This window comes from Sander lucioperca, chromosome 7 (assembly GCF_008315115.2).
Source record: "Sander lucioperca isolate FBNREF2018 chromosome 7, SLUC_FBN_1.2, whole genome shotgun sequence".
NCBI classification, from domain to species: Eukaryota; Metazoa; Chordata; class Actinopteri; order Perciformes; family Percidae; genus Sander; species Sander lucioperca.
In genome coordinates this window covers 31,072,274-31,091,886 of record NC_050179.1, presented here as the reverse complement: position 1 = coordinate 31,091,886, position 19,613 = coordinate 31,072,274, and the positions used below count along the sequence as shown (strand labels likewise).

At 40.9% G+C, this 19,613-nt stretch overlaps 1 protein-coding gene across 3 annotated transcripts in view; it reads left to right on the top strand.

The window, feature by feature from the left end:
* Positions 1-19,613, top strand: part of LOC116065940 (sortilin-related VPS10 domain containing receptor 2) — a 96,284-nt gene that overhangs the window by 32,048 nt on the left and 44,623 nt on the right. For all 3 annotated transcript variants that reach the window (XR_004897794.1, XM_036002852.1, XM_036002851.1), the window contains exons 6-10: positions 10,904-11,083; positions 12,312-12,458; positions 14,921-15,023; positions 18,615-18,691; positions 18,975-19,066. Coding sequence is in view for 2 of the 3 variants with exons in the window: in XM_036002852.1 (XP_035858745.1) it covers positions 10,904-11,083; positions 12,312-12,458; positions 14,921-15,023; positions 18,615-18,691; positions 18,975-19,066 (599 nt within the window). In the remaining variant the exon portion in view is untranslated. The remainder of the gene's footprint in view (positions 1-10,903; positions 11,084-12,311; positions 12,459-14,920; positions 15,024-18,614; positions 18,692-18,974; positions 19,067-19,613) is intronic.

The window sequence follows — 19,613 nt, the reverse complement described above, 5'->3', positions numbered from 1 at the left end:
CTTCACATTTACAGAACTTCACATTGACAAAGCTTCACATTTACCGAACTTCACATTTACAGAACTTCACATTTACAGTGCTTCACATTTACAGAACTTCACATTGTCAAAACTTCACATTTACAGATACTCCATATTTACAGAGCTTCACATTGACAAAACTTCACATTTACAGAACTTCACATTGACAAAACTCCACATTGACAAAACTTCAGATTTACAGAGCTTCATATTTACAGAACTTCACATTGACAAAACTTCAGATTTACAGAACACATTTACAGAGCTTAAGCGGGGAGAGCAGCAGGGCAGGATCCCCCTAGGGTGATAGAACAGAGCAGCATCAATGACAGAGACACAACATTGATTAAATCAGACAACATGAATTTAAAAGGAGGAGCTGGGGTGGAGGTGGGTTTGCAAGCGCTAGCAGAGATGCAGAAAGGTAGAGTGGGAAAAGCAGTTTAAATAGAGTGCACTATTTGGAAATCCAATCAAAAGAGGGAATCAGCTGAGCCATCAGCTGGTGTGCTGCCTTAGGAACTGTCAGCTATGAGCTGAGATAATAGCCGAGCTTGACTCCGTGACCTGCCAGAACTTACGGTATGCTCCATTTCAGTCAGGACCACTTGTATTTGGCGGGAATGCTCTGTTCTGGGGCCTCCCCACACTTCCACGTGCATACGTGGAAAGCATGAGGCAATGGGAGCACAACTCCCTGGCCTTCCATGTGCATACATGGAAAGCCTTAAGTGGGGAGAGCAGCAGTGTAGGATCCCCCCAAACCCCCATACTGGGCAAAACCTCCCTGCCCATCCACAAGCCTACATGGAAAGCCTTAACAGGGAGAGCAGCAGCAACACCGCACTTCCACATGTATACGTTGAAAGCATGAGGCAGGAAGAGCACAACTTCTGGAAAGCTCTGGAAAACTTCTTAAGCAGGGAGAGCAGCAGTAGCAGGAACCATGTTGCATTAAGAGAAGTGGATATGGCATTCATTCCAATGAGAGTTGCTTAAAAGCGCATGATGTAGTCATGGAGCTCTAAAATACCCAGATCTTCTGCGTTGACTCACTGGCCCATAACAAAAAGATGGACATGCGCACTAGTGATAGTTTGTTTGAGTTGTCGTAGCAACACCGCTTGTCATGAGCTTCTCTTGCGGAAACAAGTACATACAGAGAACTCGTCGTACATTGTCTAAATTATTCATTAACGTCAAACATTGTGTTTATTGTTTTCATCGTTTAATGCTTATCTAAATAAACGATGGATGTATTAAGAGAACCAAGGAGATGTAATCATTATGTCGTGCTAGCTGTAGCCCCGGCAGTTTGTGAACAGAGACGCCAATAACTTAACATCCACGTTACACTAAGCCCATGGTTGCTTCAAGACATGGCGCTGTTCCTGGGGGCTTTGGCAGGAGCCCCCTGCTAGAATTACGGTGCGTGTTGAGCTATATTATGAGGCGGCGGGAGAATCTCGTACAGTAAACAGGGAACATCACTGCCTTTATTGCTGCCACGAGAAATTCAAAACACTATGAGGGTAAAAAACGAAACACAAGCACCTAACTGTCCGGGAATCTGCGTAACAGCTGAATGTTTCCTGTAACAACAAATCAGTTGCTAAGTCACGCTCATCTCTTTTCTTTCTCTCCTGTGAAAAAAGCTGCGTTCAAGTGTTGTTCAGAAACGTTAACAAGAACGATTTGCAAGTCTACTTGCGCTTTGGAACTGCACTTCTCAGCGATCCTGTCGCTGGAATGACGTCATCCATTAGTGACACTGGCGCAGGTCTTGCGGTGGAGGTAGATGAAGCGGGGCGGCTGATTTCACGCTGGATTTTGATCCTGGAATTCATGCCAGTGACTGCAAGCAGTGACTGGATGCCAGACAAGGCGGACAGGACGGGGCCGTCCCCCGAGCCCGCGGAGCCAGCCACTGGAGCTGAACCCCAGCCCCTCTTGCGGGAGCAGCGGAGCCGGCGTTTCTTCTGGGGGCAGAAGAGCCGCAGAGCTGCAGCAAGGGAGGCTGGGAAAAGCAGTTAAATAGAGCGTGCTATTTGGAAATCCAATCAAAAGAGGGAATCAGCTGAGCCATCAGCTGATGTGCTGCCTTAGGAACTGTCAGCTATGAGCTGAGATAACAGCCGAGCTTGACTCCGTGACCTGCCAGAACTTACGCTATGCTTCATTTGTGGCACTCACAATGTCATTGTAAATATATCCAACAGGTCAATACATGCACTTGAGGGTGAAATGCCCTTTCCTTCACTTAAGCCTACACATATTATGTTCCACTTCTTTGTAGGTGTCAGATGTTAGTACAGTGCCTGTACCCAAATTAATCCTGGTACTGGCCTGATACATGATAGCTCCCATAAAATATTCACCACTAAGCATCAATCCAGTCGCATCCCGTCTCACTGACATAGGCAAGACGAAAAATGAACTCTAGTTCAATACAAGACAAGGAACCTTTGCTGTCAGCGCAGGCAGCACAGGGGGCCATTTTAGCGTGACACTAGCCTGAGTGCTATTGAACTGCGCTGATTGAATGTAAAGCCCGGGGAGATGTCAGCCTTAAACTAAGAAAAAAACCTTTAAGACGATCACTGCAGTTGACGACTGTGTGGAGTGTTTTCCACCAGCACACACACACACACACACACACACACACACACACACACACACACTCTCTCTTTTCCTCTCCAGAAAATGTATACAATTACTCCAGTTCCAGCCCACCACAGAGAGATTGTATGCCTCAATTGCTTGACTACTTAATCTCCAATAATCAGTGATCCTCAAGAATTTTTTAAAAGATATTTTTTGGGGGCTTTTTCCTTTATTAGAACAGCCTTCGTTCCCTGGCCCATTTCAAAGTTTCCTAAGGCAAGACACTGAACCTGAACCCCGGATGTGTAAATGTGTGTGTGAATAGTGTTCAAGTGCTTTGAGTAGTAGTTAGAAGAAAGACTAGCTAACATCGGGCTAATTGGGCTACACCAACCAAGTGTGGACTTCTGTTTCTGGTCATTTTAAAGAAACAAGAATTGAACATTTACTTCAAAGGTATTTTCCCATAATAATACTGCAATTATTTTTTAAAGAAATTGCCAAGAGCATTGTCCACATATGGCTGTAACTCTTTAATGTTGTCAATATTCAAACATTTCTCTGGTATACAAATATTACGAAAATACTCATGACCATTTTTATTGAGAAATAACTTGGCTGCATGCGCTTATATCAAGGATACATGCGGGTCCCATCTTGGGAAAACAGTCACGACCAGTCGACTGACGAACACCATGCAATCAGTAACCAGTAACATAGCTCAAGCTCAAGTCGTCGTTCGACTGCTCATGACTGTTTTCCCAAGATGGCGCCGGCATGTATAGATGAACGGTATGGTATTTCTAAACTATCTTTTTAATAAACTGTCTGTACACTTACAAAGTTCTCAATGCTCTGGTTTACATGTAGGGACCCTCATTATGCTACTGTTGAAGTGTGGTGCTATTTTGAGCCTTGTTAGTGGTGTAGAAATAGAGATTTCTTTTTACTTTACCCATGCCGCGACGACTAGCGTTATAAGTTAATAGCGGTTTGCGGTAAAACTGGTCACATTCAGTTAGCCTAGCATGAAAACAAATCCCAGAGAACGGTCGACTCGGTACACGTGTTATTAACCCCTAGGTTCATTTTGCGCCGGATTCGTCCTTTAAAGAGTAAGATCCTTTTTTTTTAAACATAAAAACATCCGCGAAATTGCGTTTGCTAAAGCCTCCAGACTCCATGTAAATAAACAGTAATTTTAGCATCGTAAAATACACTTTATTCATATTCGACAGAAACAAAATAAAACTATGAAAAGCCATTTTGGGTCATCTTTCTAACCATCACAACTCTGAAATAAACACATAGTTTACCGATTTACATGTGAAAATATGTTTGCTCTATACACGCTAAAAGTATTGCTTTTTTAAATGGAGTCTGGTGGGTTTAGCACTAGCATCTTCAGAGCTGTTTCTGGTTAACAGAAAAGTCTTAAAGAGGTTTTAATCATCTAAAGGCTCTTTGGCAATTCTCTTCTACAGATACAGAGCAGGAAACATAGACAAAAGATAAAAATGATCAAACACTATGTAATTCTTTACTATCAAACGTGTCACATAACTGCTGACACTGATGTCTTTTATGACTTTAATATATACATCCATGCAGGTGTGAGCGTCGCTCCATACCATTAATCAGGGGACAAGTTTAATTTTGTTCAAACAGAGAGCAGACTACGTTCATTCTGTACAATCCAAGTGGGCACACACACACACACACACACACACACACACACACACACACACACACACACACACATACAATTTCTCTCCTTCCAACAGGTATAGACACTAATGATCAATTTAATTAGGTGTGGCAGGTAGGCGGCGGATAATAGGCGGCGGATAAATCAGTTTGTATACGAACATGTGTGTGTCTGTGTGTTTGCTCTCTGTCTCTTGTCACCCTCTCTTTCTACATGTGTCCTCTTACTTGGGTGAGCAGATAGGTCACACGTTGCAAAGCTTTTAGGTTGAGCGACACAGGGGGGAAAGGGGGGGAGGAGAGAGGGGACAGGGGAGAGAAATTGAGAAGGGAAAGATGGATGGAGTGAGAGACGAATGGAAGAGAGGAGGTGAAAGTGTGTGTGAATCAGTTAAAGAGGGACTGTTTCCAGCACTATGTTGTTCCACTGTGAATAATTGAAAGGCTGTAATATGAAAAATGCAGAGGCCATCAGAGAAAGCAGTTTGTCTCTGTCCTGCGAGACCTGACCCAAGTTATTAACCACACACACACACACACACACACACACACACACACACATACATACAGGTTTGTGGCACTATCTTTGTGGGGACCCATTATTGACATAATGCATTCCCTAGCCCTTATGCTAACCTTAACCATCACAACTAAATGCCTAACCTTAACCCTTACCCTCACCCTAACCATAATCTAATTCTAACCTTAATCCTAAAACCAAGTCTTAACCCTCAAACAGCCCTTTAACCTTGTGGGGTCCAGCATTTTGGCCCCACAAAGCTGTCGGGACCCCACAAGTATACTGGACTCCCGGTTTTTGGACCCCACGAATATAGTTAAACACACACACACACACACACAGCTTTAACGCTATTTTACCAAGTAACACTATACAAACACAATGTACAGTCAGCTCCAGTGAGCCAGATAGAATGTCTTGTCTCATGTGGGAGTTCTTGAAAGAGAAAGGCACTCCACTGTGATAAGAATAGTGTCAGGAAGTATGTAATCAACAAAGGCAACACACACTGATGCCATATAATGCACGTCATATACCGACAGTGTCTTAATTTGGGTCATCACAGGTTGTCACGTGTCAACTTGTTAAAACATGCTACTGCCTTATTTCACACGGTAATCCTCTGCAGCAGACGGCAGCAGTTTAGAGACTTCCTTTTTGGGGTTTTGAAGCAGATAGATGCGCTGTTTTAACAAGGTCTTCTGTATGATTGTTGGCCTTCCAGAAGCTTTTTAATCTACCCTGGAACTAGTGTCTTTGTACAATAAATCCATAATTACTAATCCATAAATCATGTTAGGTAATGTTCTGATTGGTTAGCATTAAGAAGCTAACACCTTTCCAAAGAGGGCTTTTGTGTGATTGTTGCGCCTTCCAAAAGTTTTGTTATTAAGCCAGAAAGTCAGAAAGTGCACACTAATCCCAAAACGATAAATCCACAACTGAACGGTTATGTATTCCCCTGCATCCTTCATAGCATAGAGCACATGCCAACTCTCCAATCATCAGCAGTTTCTTTATTGGAATCGTTTGGTGGATTTGGTTTCAAATCCGATCATCGATTCCAAATTTCATATGCGCAAGTTTTGGTTTCCGTAGCGGCCAGGCGCTAGTTGTGTTGCAGCCATGGAGCACAGTAAGCTCTAAAGTCTGGCTTTACTTTACATTGAAAAAGCCTGGTAAAACTGCAAACCCATATTGAATCAAAATAAAACTTTCCTCTTATTTGTGAAATAAGCATGTGACCCGTTTCAACTTCACTACTCAAAGAACCGGAATCGAGAATCGATAAGAACCTGGAATCAAAAGGAAGAATCGCAATTGGAAACAGAATTGTTAAAATCCAAATGACGACCAACCCTAGTGATTTGTTCAGTGTTTGGTATGGAAGTCAATTTAAATGCCTCATATGAGACATATGGTTGCATTTTATCTAATATTGTCATTAGTTTTTTTTTTTTTCTGTATTGTGTTTCACTATTGTTATTTCTGTTATTACAAAAATTCCTTGGTGGAGATAAAAGGTGAAAACTTGTATGGCTTTCAGTCTTAGACTGACCTGACAGGATGTCCAGGTAGTAGCAATCACCAGTGCAGAACCAGTGTGTTCTAAACTCCAAAAAAACAACTGATACAAAAGATTTCTTTGTTCACTTTTTCACAGCACTATATCAGATCATCATCAAATTCTGTTTGTAACCACTGACCACTGATTTTCCAGGTTTAACAAGAAGGCACTTCAGAAACATGCTTATAATAAATAGATAATAGGCTCAAGGGTATGTTAAGGAAAGCTGAAAGAAGCCAGAAGCCAGTGAAGTCTATCTGAAAGGTAAAATATATGTGCCTACTATATTAAAGACTTCGGTAACACTTTACTTGAACATAAGAGTGACATGACACTGTCATGAACACATGACACAGCCATGACACATGAACCCTAACCCTAACCCTAACTTGTCATGACAAAAACCAAATGACACTTCTAGGTACACTTGCACTAAGTTGTTGAAGGAACTCGGCTGGTAGGTTGTCCCAAACATCTTGGAGAACTAACCACAGATCTTCTGTGGATGTAGGCTTCCTCAAATCCTTCTGTCTCTTCATGTTCTCCCAGACAGACTCACTTCCAGGACTTCTTGTTCTTCTTTACGCTGAAGATAGTTCTTAATGACCTTGGCTGTATGTTTGGGGTTGTTGTCCTGCTGCAGAATAAATTTGGGGCCAATCATACGCCTCCCTGATGGTATTGCATGATGGATAAGTATCTGCCTGTATTTCTCAGCATTGAGGACACCATTAATCCTGACCAAACCTCCAACTCCATTTGCAGTAATGCAACCCCAAACTTGCAAGGAACCTCCACCATGCTTCACTGTTGCCTGCAGACACTCATTATTCTACCGCTCTACAGCCCTTTGGCGAATAACCTGCCTTCTGCTACAGCCAAATATTTTAAATTTTGACTCATCAGTCCAGACCACCTGCTGCCATTTTTCTGCGACCCAGTTCCTATGTTTTCGTGCATAGTTGAGTTGCTTGGCTTTGTTTCTATGTCGGAGGTATGGCTTTTTGACTCCAACTCTTCCATGAAGACCACTTCTGGCGAGACTTCTCTGGACAGTAGATGGGTGTACCTGGGTCCCACTGGTTTCTACCAGTTCTGAGCTGATGGCCCTGCTGGACATCTTCTCCAGACAGTAGATGGGTGTACCTGGGTCCCACTGGTTTCTGCCAGTTCTGAGCTGATGGCCCTGCTGGACATCTTCCCATTTTGAAGGGAAATAAGCTTGATGTGTTTTTCATCTGCTGCTCTAAGTTTCCTTGGCTGACCACTGCGTCTACGATCATCAACGTTCCCTGACTTTTTGTAGTGTACCTATAAGAACTGATGCTGGTTTGAAGGCAAAGGGTAGTAACACCAAATATTGATGTGATTTAGATGTTTTTTTGGTCGCTCACTTTGCATTTTGTAAATTGATAAAAATAAACAATCATTTATATTTTTGAAAGCATTCTTAGTTTACAGCATTTTTTCCACACCTGCCTAAGACTTTTGCACAGTACTGTAGATACCTTCAAGTAAAGTGTATCTACAGTACAGATTTCAGTGTGAATAAGGTCCAAGGGGCATAATGAGGATTTTCATGATTAATGGGATATATTAGAGTGTGAAAGGAAATGAGCTCAATGCTGCTGAGAGAGGGTGAGCACACTTAAGAGGCTATTATGTCATAGCTGACTGCCAGGGGAAGTCTGGTGGTTTTTTTTATTGAAATGAGCAAGATACCATTCTGAACCAAGTCTCAGTCATGTTGCAAGGACAAGGTGGTAGTTTAATCTTTTTAAAAAAAAACTGGAATGAATGTATGCAAGCTTTCATTACATAAGTAAGTAACTTTCTTAAAACCCCTTCTTATGTCAAGCAAGTATTAAGTTTTTGCATGTGGCATGAAGCGTGAATGGCCAGCGTGGCCAGCTAACGACCTGTCATGTCAGTTTGTGGAGCTTCTCAACTCTGAAAACGCTGGAGAAAATTTACGATTTGGCATCTTTTTTCGTAAAATTGCCCATTTTCCATCTACACAGTTGATTTCTCGCCTAAAAGATTCTCAGATGTGAATTTAGTGATGAAATAGCAGATGGCATAGCAAATTGTAAAATGCTTCCAGTTGTTAGCCACCACGGCATGCCCCATTAGTTGTAAACGTTCCAGTGCTTTGCATTGTTGGATACGGATACAGTAACCAAGGTAGACTGCTCTGATGCATACTGGAGATTTTTTCCAAATCAGTACGCCATCCTGGTATTTTTTGGCATACTCCAGATTTTGTTTTTGTTTATATTCTGAATACTACATGCTACATTTTAGCCAAATCAGTACATACTGCTAATATAGTATGTGGTTTTGAAAACGGTTTCTGGAAACAGGTAACCTAAACTAAATGTGTGTGCTTCATCTAAAACCTAGGTGCTAATAAAGAAATTCTAAACCAAACTATTGTTTTATATATTTTTAAAGGTCCAATGTGTAGGAATTTCTCCCGTCTAGTGTTGAGATCATATATCGCAATCAACTCTCTCGCACCACGCAGTTCAAAGTATGTATTACAGCTACGGTAGCCTTCACACTTCAAAAAGCCGGTCTCTTGCTCTTTTCAATATCCTTTTTCTTTTTCTGGGCAAAGATGAAGAAGAAGAAGAAGAAGAAATTTGGATTTTGAATACGTGTGGTCCTCCATGTTTCCTTCTTCGAACTTGCCGGGGCCGGGAAGCTACGATACCCATTAGCAGCATTTCAATCAGGAGAGACTTCATTGCAAATATGAACATATTTATTGTATAGACAAACATGAAATGGGAAATGTAAAATCTCTGGAGATTGGACTCCATCGAAACCATATGTCATAAAGGGTAGTGAACCCAAACATATCCCCCGATGGAGTCCAGACACTGGTGGTGGTGATGAAAGTGCACAGGAACCAATTGAGAGCCAAGCGCTGACGATACCCGAAGACGTGGGCGAGACTACCGGTGGTTGAAGGGGAGGAGGCGGGACACACTCTATTCCTGAAACGACAACTGACAATCGCAGAGGAGAGAGCAGATTTAAAACAGGATGTCATGCTGTGATAGGCTTGTGACAAATGGCCGACTCTGATTGGTTTAATTAACGACAAAGGTGAATCTGATTGACTACTGACAAGTGACATGCCATGAAACAGCTGATCAATTAGGAGTGATGAAAAAGGAATATGAAGTCTTCCTGTAAGAACTTACGCTGAGCTTCATTAGCAGCACCTGTGAGTTTATCATGTGACAGCGAAAACGTGAAAGGCGGAGCAGTATGTCCTGTATGTCCCTTACCGGCTAACGTATTTCAAGATGGAGCATGAATATGGAGCATCTACCCCAGTTCATGTGAATCCAAATGTAAAATTTCAAACCAAAAGGAATACTTGGAATTGATGGTGGTGGTAAATATTCATGAAAAAGGACAACTTTGTGAATGGGCAACACAGATTTTGATAATGAACAAGTAAACACGTTACACACTGGACCTTTAAGTAACTATAAACGCAGTAACTGAAAATGTGGTAATAATGTGAGTAAGTGTGTGAAGCTTTAAACCTTCAATTGTGTGGTTGTGGCCACCTCACCAGAAACGATTACTTTGACATCGTACTTTTCACCCCCACATCCTAATAGTTACTGTAAGTGTTTACATTACATACTGTGCTACACATGTTCCCTGTGTATCCTTTTACAAGAAAGAAAATGCTTTCTTCTTCACTGGGCTATGTAGTTCTACAACGGTTGGCCTGTAAAGCCAAACATCAAACAGTTAAAAAATGATGTGACAGAGCCGGACCAAAATCTCAGGGGGATCTGGGTGACTCAGAAACAGTACATTATGAAGATCAGTGCACAGCTTTCGATACTGTTATGACTCTGTACAACAACTGTAAATTAGTGGGTAATTGAGCTTTAGTGTTTTTTCTGAGCAAAATTACATTGTCAATGACGAGAGACACACCTTCTTAGGCACTTTCCCCTGCGCTCTGATGGCTTTATCTTCAAACTTTATGTTAATGTAATCACTGACACAGAGAAAGTGCTAAGTTGTTACAGTAGTTTATCAATAATGAAGCTATTTGCATCGGAGGTGTGTAAGCTTTGACAAGAACACCTAACAAGTTTTCTAAGCTACCAAAACCAGTTTTTCTATGGCTATTTCCTCCAGTTTGTTTCTATAACTGTAGTAATTACACTACTTTGCTGCTTTTACTGCTTTATCTATTAAGTCCTCTCTTTTTCCTCTTTCATTTCCCTTTTCCAACTACTTCTTCCTTACTGTCATCACTTTTATTTACTTCTCTGCTTTACCATTCAGTTGTTTTTCTTGTTTTCTCCTTCTTCAGTGTTAAATCACTTTTTCCTGTTTTAGCCCTCACACTGTGTCCACTTGTGAACCACTGATTTAGAAAATACTGACTGTCCCTTTTGACCCCCACTTGTCCTTCTCTCTCCTCCCTTCATCTTTGTCCCCAGGATGTTCAGATAGTGAGTACAGATGATAACCAGGTCTTCCTCGCGCTCCAGGAGTGGTACCAGTCAGACACATATAACCTGTACCAGTCCGACCCTCAGGGTGTCTACTACTCCATCGTCCTGGAAAATGTGCGCAGCACCAAGCAGCCAGAGGAGAATGTCCTCATCGACGTACTTGAGGTGAGTTGGGGTGAAGGAGTTAGTTAGTTAGGTAGTTGATTCTGTTGTTTTACAAATTAAATCTACCACAGATTTAGTTAATCCGTTGATGTTATCTGTGACGTTGATGGTGGTGTCCTGCAATGTTCAATCCCAGATGGCTCACCTCACATGCTTTGGTTTTTTGCATATTTTGGAGTTATAAAGTGACAGGTGACAGCCATATACGGGCCTTCTCCTGATTTGACATCCCCTGGCCTTGTTGCTGGAGGACTTTGCGATCCTCTAACAACACCTGTCTCTGTCAAAAGAGTACTCCGCCTTGAAAGGCCCCATCGGTAGTCTAGGACTTCTCTTACCTGAAAATGTTTGTGTGTCTCTGTATCAGTGGTGTTGGCCGTGCTGTAAGGTCAGCTGAGACTCACCTCGGGGGCTGGACAAGGACTGGTTTGAAGAAAACTCCAGAAATGAGGCACCACCAGAGCTTTTTCTTGGGTTCTTACGTGTTTACGTGTTTTTTAATCAACAATCAGTGGGTCATTGATTAATACAGCCAAACAATGTGAAAAATATAGCAAGAGTAGTGGAGAGGTAAACTGGTTTCCTAAGTCGTCTGCATGCCCTTAATTCTGGGCTTATTCAAAGAAAAAGATATTTTGAAATTTTGAGAAGTGCCTTTTAAAGTTTCAGTCACTCAGAATTTGCCTTGCGTTTTAAGTTTCTATTTTAAATTTAGGAGTTGGTTTACATTGTTTGTTTTTTGCTGAGTGGATCTCATCTACTGCATCGTCTGTAAGTACTAGTTTAGCACAGACCATAGAACAATATCTGGATATTTTTGTGATGAATATTTTATAAAGCCTAATTTCTTTAAGGTAGTAAATTCTAAACTAAACCACATGTATTTTAGCAAGTTATTAGCTTAACCGCATGCCATGTATACTGTACACTTTAATCACTATACAACAGATGCCTAGTAGTTATGTGGAGTTTGTACTATAGTGCATACTTTGATTATGCATCATGCTTATTGTATATTTTTGTTTGTATTCTACAGTTTCACTCCTATTCCTACTGTATATGATGTTGACGCCAAATAACTTAAATCACGCGGAGCTTGGACGTTATATCCTGACTCCCATATTCATTTGAATGGAGTTTGGCTTAGTGCTGAATTGTGCACACGCACACACACAAGGAGCGCAGCATAAGCTAACCCCAGCTGTTGTAAATCTACTTTGTTTACCAGGTGCGTGGAATCAGAGGAGTCTTCCTGGCCAATCAGAAGATCGATGGCAAAGTGACAACTCTCATCACATATAACAAAGGCCAAAACTGGGAACCCTTGGCCCCACCTACCACTGACATGAATGGCAAGCCAATCAGCTGCAAAGCGGTAAGTTCACCACACAAAAAGTTACTTTTCTTTTTTTTAATCTATTCTATCTACCGGGGATATGGAATGAATTTAGACAATAGTTCTGCCAGGCAAGCAGAAATTAAAACTTTAAAATAAACTTATTTAAAGTCACCATGAGTACAATTTCTGTTTGATTAAACATAACTTGGTTCGACATTTTAGGAAATACCCTTTTTTGCTTTCTGAGCATACATAACACATACACCCCTGTAAAACTCAAACTCAACTTGCCATATTTCACGAGCATGATGTAACATGTTAATTACTTAGCTTTAGAGGTGCTGGAAATAGGATTTGGTTACCTTTGGCTAGAACCAGGTTAGCTGTTTCTTTTTGCTAAGCTGAGCTAACAGGCTGCTGGCTGAAGCCTCATTATTAACGGACAGATATGAGAGTAGTATCAACTTTCTATTTTAACTCTTGGCAAGAAAGCAAATATGTGTAGTTGCCAAAATTTCAACAATTGAAAGTGTTGTGTTGAGTTGAATAGGGTGGAGGATGTAAGCCTGCATTTATTTTATTGCTGCCATTAATTGTCTGGACAGGAGTAGAATATTAATACCAGTAGGGAAGTACATTTCCAGGATTTCGCTCTCAGTGAGGAGAGGGGAGCTAGACAAAGCCAGATACTAAATGTACTATCTAATGTGTAACTGTTTTAGGAAAACACTGTCAGCTTTGATTATAACAGTCTAGCTAAGAGTAATGACTTTTTGTATGCACAAAATTATCATAATGTCTGAATGAAGTGCAGTGGAGATTAATGCCTACAATCTGTATTTAATCCAGTGTTGAAAAGTACTACATTAGCTCTGCATTACGTTTTATCAGACACAGACTGCTGTTGTAGATTGGTGTTACGTTTCCAGCGTCGCGGCTCCGAACCATAACGTTAGTTGGGACAGATGCTTTGTATCTTTAGGCTAACTGTATTTGCTTTAGCACATAAAACACAGACTACTGTAGCTTCCCTACCCATGGAAAAGCATGTGCATCACTGTGTCAGCGGCAGCTGTAGCTTACGGTACTTTTCTACACACGGAGAGCCTCACTTCCCATAACAACAAACCCCGTTGTCACATACACACGCTGCCCACATGACCACCTGTCTTAAAGGGGAAGCGTCGCCGGTAATTATCATGTAAAAGGAGAACGGTGAAAGTTTCCTTTTCTAACAAGCAGCAAAAAAGTTTTAGTGTCTACATTGCAACATCTTGCGATGTGACTATCGCGCATGCGCACAACACGATGTAGACGATGAAACAAAATATCGTGCAGCCCTAGGAGGGACTATCAAGCCCTGGACACAACACACAGTCATCATCTGCCACGCTGGAAGCTCACCTGCTGCTGCAGAGAGGGACAGAAACAGCCGCACTGAGGGAATAACCAGCTGAGTCTTCCTTCAGCCATCCATCCATCCACCTCCGAGTAGATCAGATTGCCTGTAAACTGTTTGATGCTCTGGGTTGTAAGGAAGCTATAGCAACTAGGGCCTTCAGGTGGTAATCTTCCGTAGACGTATACGCTGCTGTCGTTTGTCTGATTCTGCATTATAGTTTGCTTTATTCGTTGTTTGCCATTAACGTGTTAATTCTGTGTTAGTTTCCATTCATTCCTTTGTTTGATTTAGTTATGCTTTTTCTGATTTAGTAGTTTATATTCTTTGGTAAATGAATCCGTCATTTCAAAATGAAAACATTCTGGAGGGAAATGATCAATAACATTATGTTCATCTTGTCTATAAACATTCCACTTGATGCTAAGATGATTTTGCTGTACCTGAATCCAACAAATCTGAATCTGAAACCCAAGAATATAAATGTATTGGTTTTACTATACTACAGGCAAAAAGGACTATAGCTCCCATCTGGAAGAAAATGGTGCTTGGATCAAGAATATGGCTCAATGTACAGTATATCCATGGAGAGACTGACATATATATTGAGAGGCAAATTTTGGCAGTATATGAATAAATTTCTTCGTAGCAAAGACTTTCAATTTTTGGGATTAAAAGGCATGGTTATCAGCTGTTCTGTATTGAACTGGTGCCCCCAATTTATTCTTTGTTCAAAATATTAAACGTTTGCTGATAATAAACAAAGAGTGCAGGCATTCTATGATAAAGTAAATATTAATTAATGTCAATTAATTAGGTTCCATTGGCACAAAGGGTCTTAATGAAATGTCTATAGAAGGGACATGGGGAGTTGATTTTCATTAATTGGACTTTAAAGAATGTAATTGTGTTGCTGCAAACATACTTCAGACAAAACATATTTACTTATATTACTATATTTTATTATATGATATTATTTTCTTGTATTAAATGCCATTGTTACAAATCCACTGTAGAACAATCTATTAGAAGGTGGAACAGTGGCGTATGATACTTTTATCCACAAATGAAAATGTCTCTACATGTTTGCGTTCTGCAGCCGCACTGTCACCTCCATCTCCACCTCCGCTGGGCAGACAACCCCTACGTGTCCGGGACTGTCCACACCAAAGACTCTGCTCCAGGTCTCATCATGGGTGCTGGTGAGTCTCCTCAGCAAAAATAACGTATACATGTTTTTAAAGTCAGGTCTGTTTTATTCATATAGCCCAGCATCACAAATGTTTTCTCCAGGGGCTTTACAATCTTCAGATAAGGAAAAACTCCACGAAACAAACCTTTTAACAGGGAAAAATTGGAAGAAAGCTCAGAAAGAATAATATACTTTGGCGTGGGAAGTGGAGGTGCTGAGGGTGCTGCAGCACCCGCAGCTTTTCTGTAAATGTAAATCTATATATATATATATATATATATATATAGGGCTGTCAGTCTTTTTTTTTTTTTAGACTGAACTTACTCCGGGGGTAACTAACTTCACCTAGTTATATGTATGCATATAACTTTAGTCTTATCGAGAGAACTGTCATATTCCTCACTCTTTCATGTTACTAGATATAACAATGATAACCCAAACTACGACCGAATATTAACCGTTTATAAGTCCAACAGCAGCATGGCTAACACCAACAATGGAAGTTAAAGTTACACACAATCCATCAGGTGTATCTCAACTACGGATCTGACAGCAGCCAAAATACCTAACAAGAACCGTCTGGAAGGGCTTTAATACTGACTTTGTGCATTTGTTATGATCGCGTTAAACTCATCAAAAACTAGCGAGTCGGCTTTGCTAACACAGCCAGCCACATCAAGCAAGTGCAACAACACAAGACACGGCAAGCCAGGTAATAGCACTTATCCAGCAGCAAGATGGCCAGATCTGTGTCTGTCTTGCAGCCTTTTATTTCGCAAAGCTGCCGCCAACAAATAAAATCCAGTCTGAGATCAACTCTTTTCTGGCGGCCTCTTGCTCGGTAACTCTTTCCTTTTCTCCTTTAGCTTGTTGTTGACATGTCAACAACCTCTTTGGTCTTTTCACCTATGACCTGATTTCTGTAGAGCAGGGCTCCAGAGTGCCACAAAACATCGGTCAAGTGTGACTAAACATTCTCATTGGTCGACAGTGTTGGGCAAGTTACTTCCAAAATGTAATACATTATAGATTACTAGTGACTGTCATTTGAGAGTAATTAGTTATATTACAATATTACTGTCTCTGAATTGTAATGCTTAACACTACTTTTGCGTTACTTTCACCAAAATAAAAGCAGAAGTATGACTTGGCAGGTAGCTTGTGAATTTCACCACGGGATCAACAAAGTCTCATCTTCATCCACTATATACATCATCATTTATTCATATTATATTGTATTATTAATCTGAATCTGCAAAGTAACTAAAGCTATAAAATAAATAGTTAAGTAAAACGTACAATAGGCCTACTTGACTCTGAATTGTGGTGGAGTAGAAGTAGCCTAATAAGTAGGAGAAAATTAAAATAATCAATTAAAAGCACCTTACAATTGAATCGAAGTAGCTTACGATATAGTTACTTTCCAGCGCTGAAAATGTAATGATATTACATGTAGCAAGACTAAACATTAATTCCCGACATGTTGTTATCTGTCAGTTGCTCGGGCACAAATATTGTGCTATCAAACCTCCAGGAGAGCTTCAATGCCATTCAGCACTCCTCAGAAATTCAGAAACGTCCAATTACTCCTAAACTCTGGAAAAACCAAGTTCATGCTTTTCAATAGATCGCTACCCAGCCCTACCCATCCAATTAGCATTACCACGCTCGATGGGTTGGAATTAGAAAAAGTGGCGGTGTACAAATACTTAGGCGTCTGGTTAGACAGTTCCCTCTCCTTCCAGCAACACATAGACCACCTTCAGTCTAAAGTTAAGTCCAGGCTCGGCTCCCTATTCCGCAGCAGGGCCTCCTTCACTCATGATACCAAACTCACCTTGGTGAAAATGACAATTTTACCAATTCTCGACTTCTGTGGTGTCATTTACAGAACTGCCTCAAATTCCCTCCTGAAAAAGCTGGATGTTCTCTACAGCAATGCCATATGTTTTGTAACCAGAGCCTCTTCTAACACCCACCACTGCAACCTCTATACATTAGTTGGCTGGCCCTCATTACACACTCGACGCCTAACCCACTGGTACCAACTCATTTACAAGTCCTTGCTAGGCAAAGCCCCGCTGTACCTAAGCTCACTGGTCACAATAGCTTTACCCACCCGCAGCCTTCGCTTGAGCAGTTATATCACCTAAAGCCCACACCTCCTTTGGCCGCCACTCCTTCCAGTTCTCAGCTGCAAATGACTAGAATGAATTACAAAAAACCCTGAAACTCAAAATCCTAATCCCACTAACTGCCTTTAAAGCACGTCTGTCTGTGCTCCTATCCGATCACTGTAAGTGCTAACTACTCTCCATCTCCATCATTCATGCACTGTTTTTTGCACACCCTGTTTTTGCACACCCTAATCTCCTCCATTATCTCTGTCATGCCCCACTGCATTTTTGCTCAGATGCACATTATAACTGTTCTAAATCACTAACTGGTCCACAATTTGCAATATCTGTATTTTGACCCTTTAAGCGGTGATACAGACTGTCTATTAATGTATACTGTGTTATCACCATATCACTTTCGCATATCCTTCGGCTTACTTACACCACACATTTGTGCTAGCTTTGTAATGCCTACTTAATCTGCACTTAATGTAGTCTTTATGTAGCATATTGTATTTTGTACTCCTGTAGTGTATTGAATGTGAAACTCTATGTTGTCTTGCACGCTTACGCTTTTCTTAGCCAGGTCGCCGTTGCAAATGAGAACCTGTTCTCAACGGCCTACCTGGTTAAATAAAGGTTAAATAAAATAAAAAAAACATTGCTGTTGGCACTGACAGGACACAGATGTCCCTAGCCTACCGTCTCTGATCCTGGCTCTGACCACGTGAACAGTGACGGGTCACAGATGTCCCTAGCCTACCGTCTCTGGTTCTGGCTCTGACCACGGGATCAGTCACAGGACAGCTCGCTTAAACGCAGCATAAACAACTCCTGAAAATAATGTTCATGTCGCAAATGTTTCCGTCTCTGCAGTCTTCTCAACCATCGTATAACTCACATTACTGAGATTGTAATGAGTATAATATTACCGAAATTTAATTAGTAATGCGTTATATTACTGCGTTACGGGAAAAAGGAATACATTACTGTAATTGCGTTACTTTTGGAACGCGTTACTCCCATCACGGTTGGTTGCACCGGTGCCCCTGCAGGTCTGTCTCTGTGTGTGGATGTGTGTAGCGTTGTGTTTAGAGCATAGACTGTATAAAAAAAATAGACGTGGTAGCCGTGACCTCACTCATGACGTCACCCATAGGTTTCTGAAGAGTCAAAATAAAGCTCAAAGAGGGTGGTTACGTCCCACCCTTTATTTCCTTTCCCCCGCTACCACCATTCTTTCCATTCAGTAAATTGCTTAAAGAATAATCAAAAAGTAAAGCCCCTAAAATTGGTCTAAGAGGGATATCCTCAAACCTACTGTACTGCATTTGACTTTGTCTTTGTTTGGTTATTTACTGGCTAGTCTCCTCACATCGGTTCTCTCCACTTCTATGTTCTTCCCTGACTGTTTTAATTCTTGTTGTTGCATGTCTCATATGAGACTCCCTGCCTGCTTTTAAAATTCTTCATCTCTCCCTCAGGTAATCTTGGCTCCAAACTAGTAGAGTATAAAGAAGAGATGTACATAACTTCAGACTGCGGGAAGACATGGAGACAGGTACATTCTCTTCGTCTTTTTCCCTCTTCACTCCCTCTTTGCGGTTCCTAGCCTTCTCTACACTTTCCCTCTGCACTCATGAAACTTACACAATTTGAGATAAAAAGTCAAATTTTAGATCTGTCCAGTTTTCTTTTACTCCATACTGTACACCAAAGTATGACTTGTACCAAATTAAGAAAACTTCTAAAATGTTAACATAATTTGGACTGACTTATGAAAATATATTATTACATTTAGTAATAGGATTTTCTTGTCATTTTACCTAACTTTCTACTTTAAGGTTTTCGAGGAGGAGCATCACATCCTGTACCTGGACCACGGTGGGGTCATTGTTGCCATCAAGGACACCTCTATTCCACTCAAGATACTCAAGTAAGATTACTGTTACATTATGTCAACATATGAATAGCAATCCTTAATCCTATCCTACCGTAACACATCCTTTAACAGGATGAGATCATATTATTTAAGCAATATCACACGAGAGGGAGTACTGTTGTACTGAATATCAACACTGCTTTGCTTTAGTCATAGGCACAAGGCCTTTTTGCTTTTATACAACAGTTCTACAAGCACCATGTATTAGTTAACAGTAAAAAGCGAAACAGATTATGATTGGTTTGTTTTTTAAATAGTAATTTGTCTCCGCCAACACAAGTAGTCCCACAACTGGACTAGGACTAGACTGTTGCCCAGCAGCACATAAACATTTTCCTTTTCACTAGCTTGCTACTTTTTGTAAGCTAGGTCTACATATTACTGCAGACCAGCAACTTTGTATAATGACCATTTATCTGTGCAACCAGTGAAATAAGATTCTGTTGTTGACAGTTGCTTTAGTGGCATCTGTGATTCTGACGAGTTGAAAGGCAACTTTTTTTTTCCAACCTGGACCCTATGTTCCTATGTTTTTATGTCT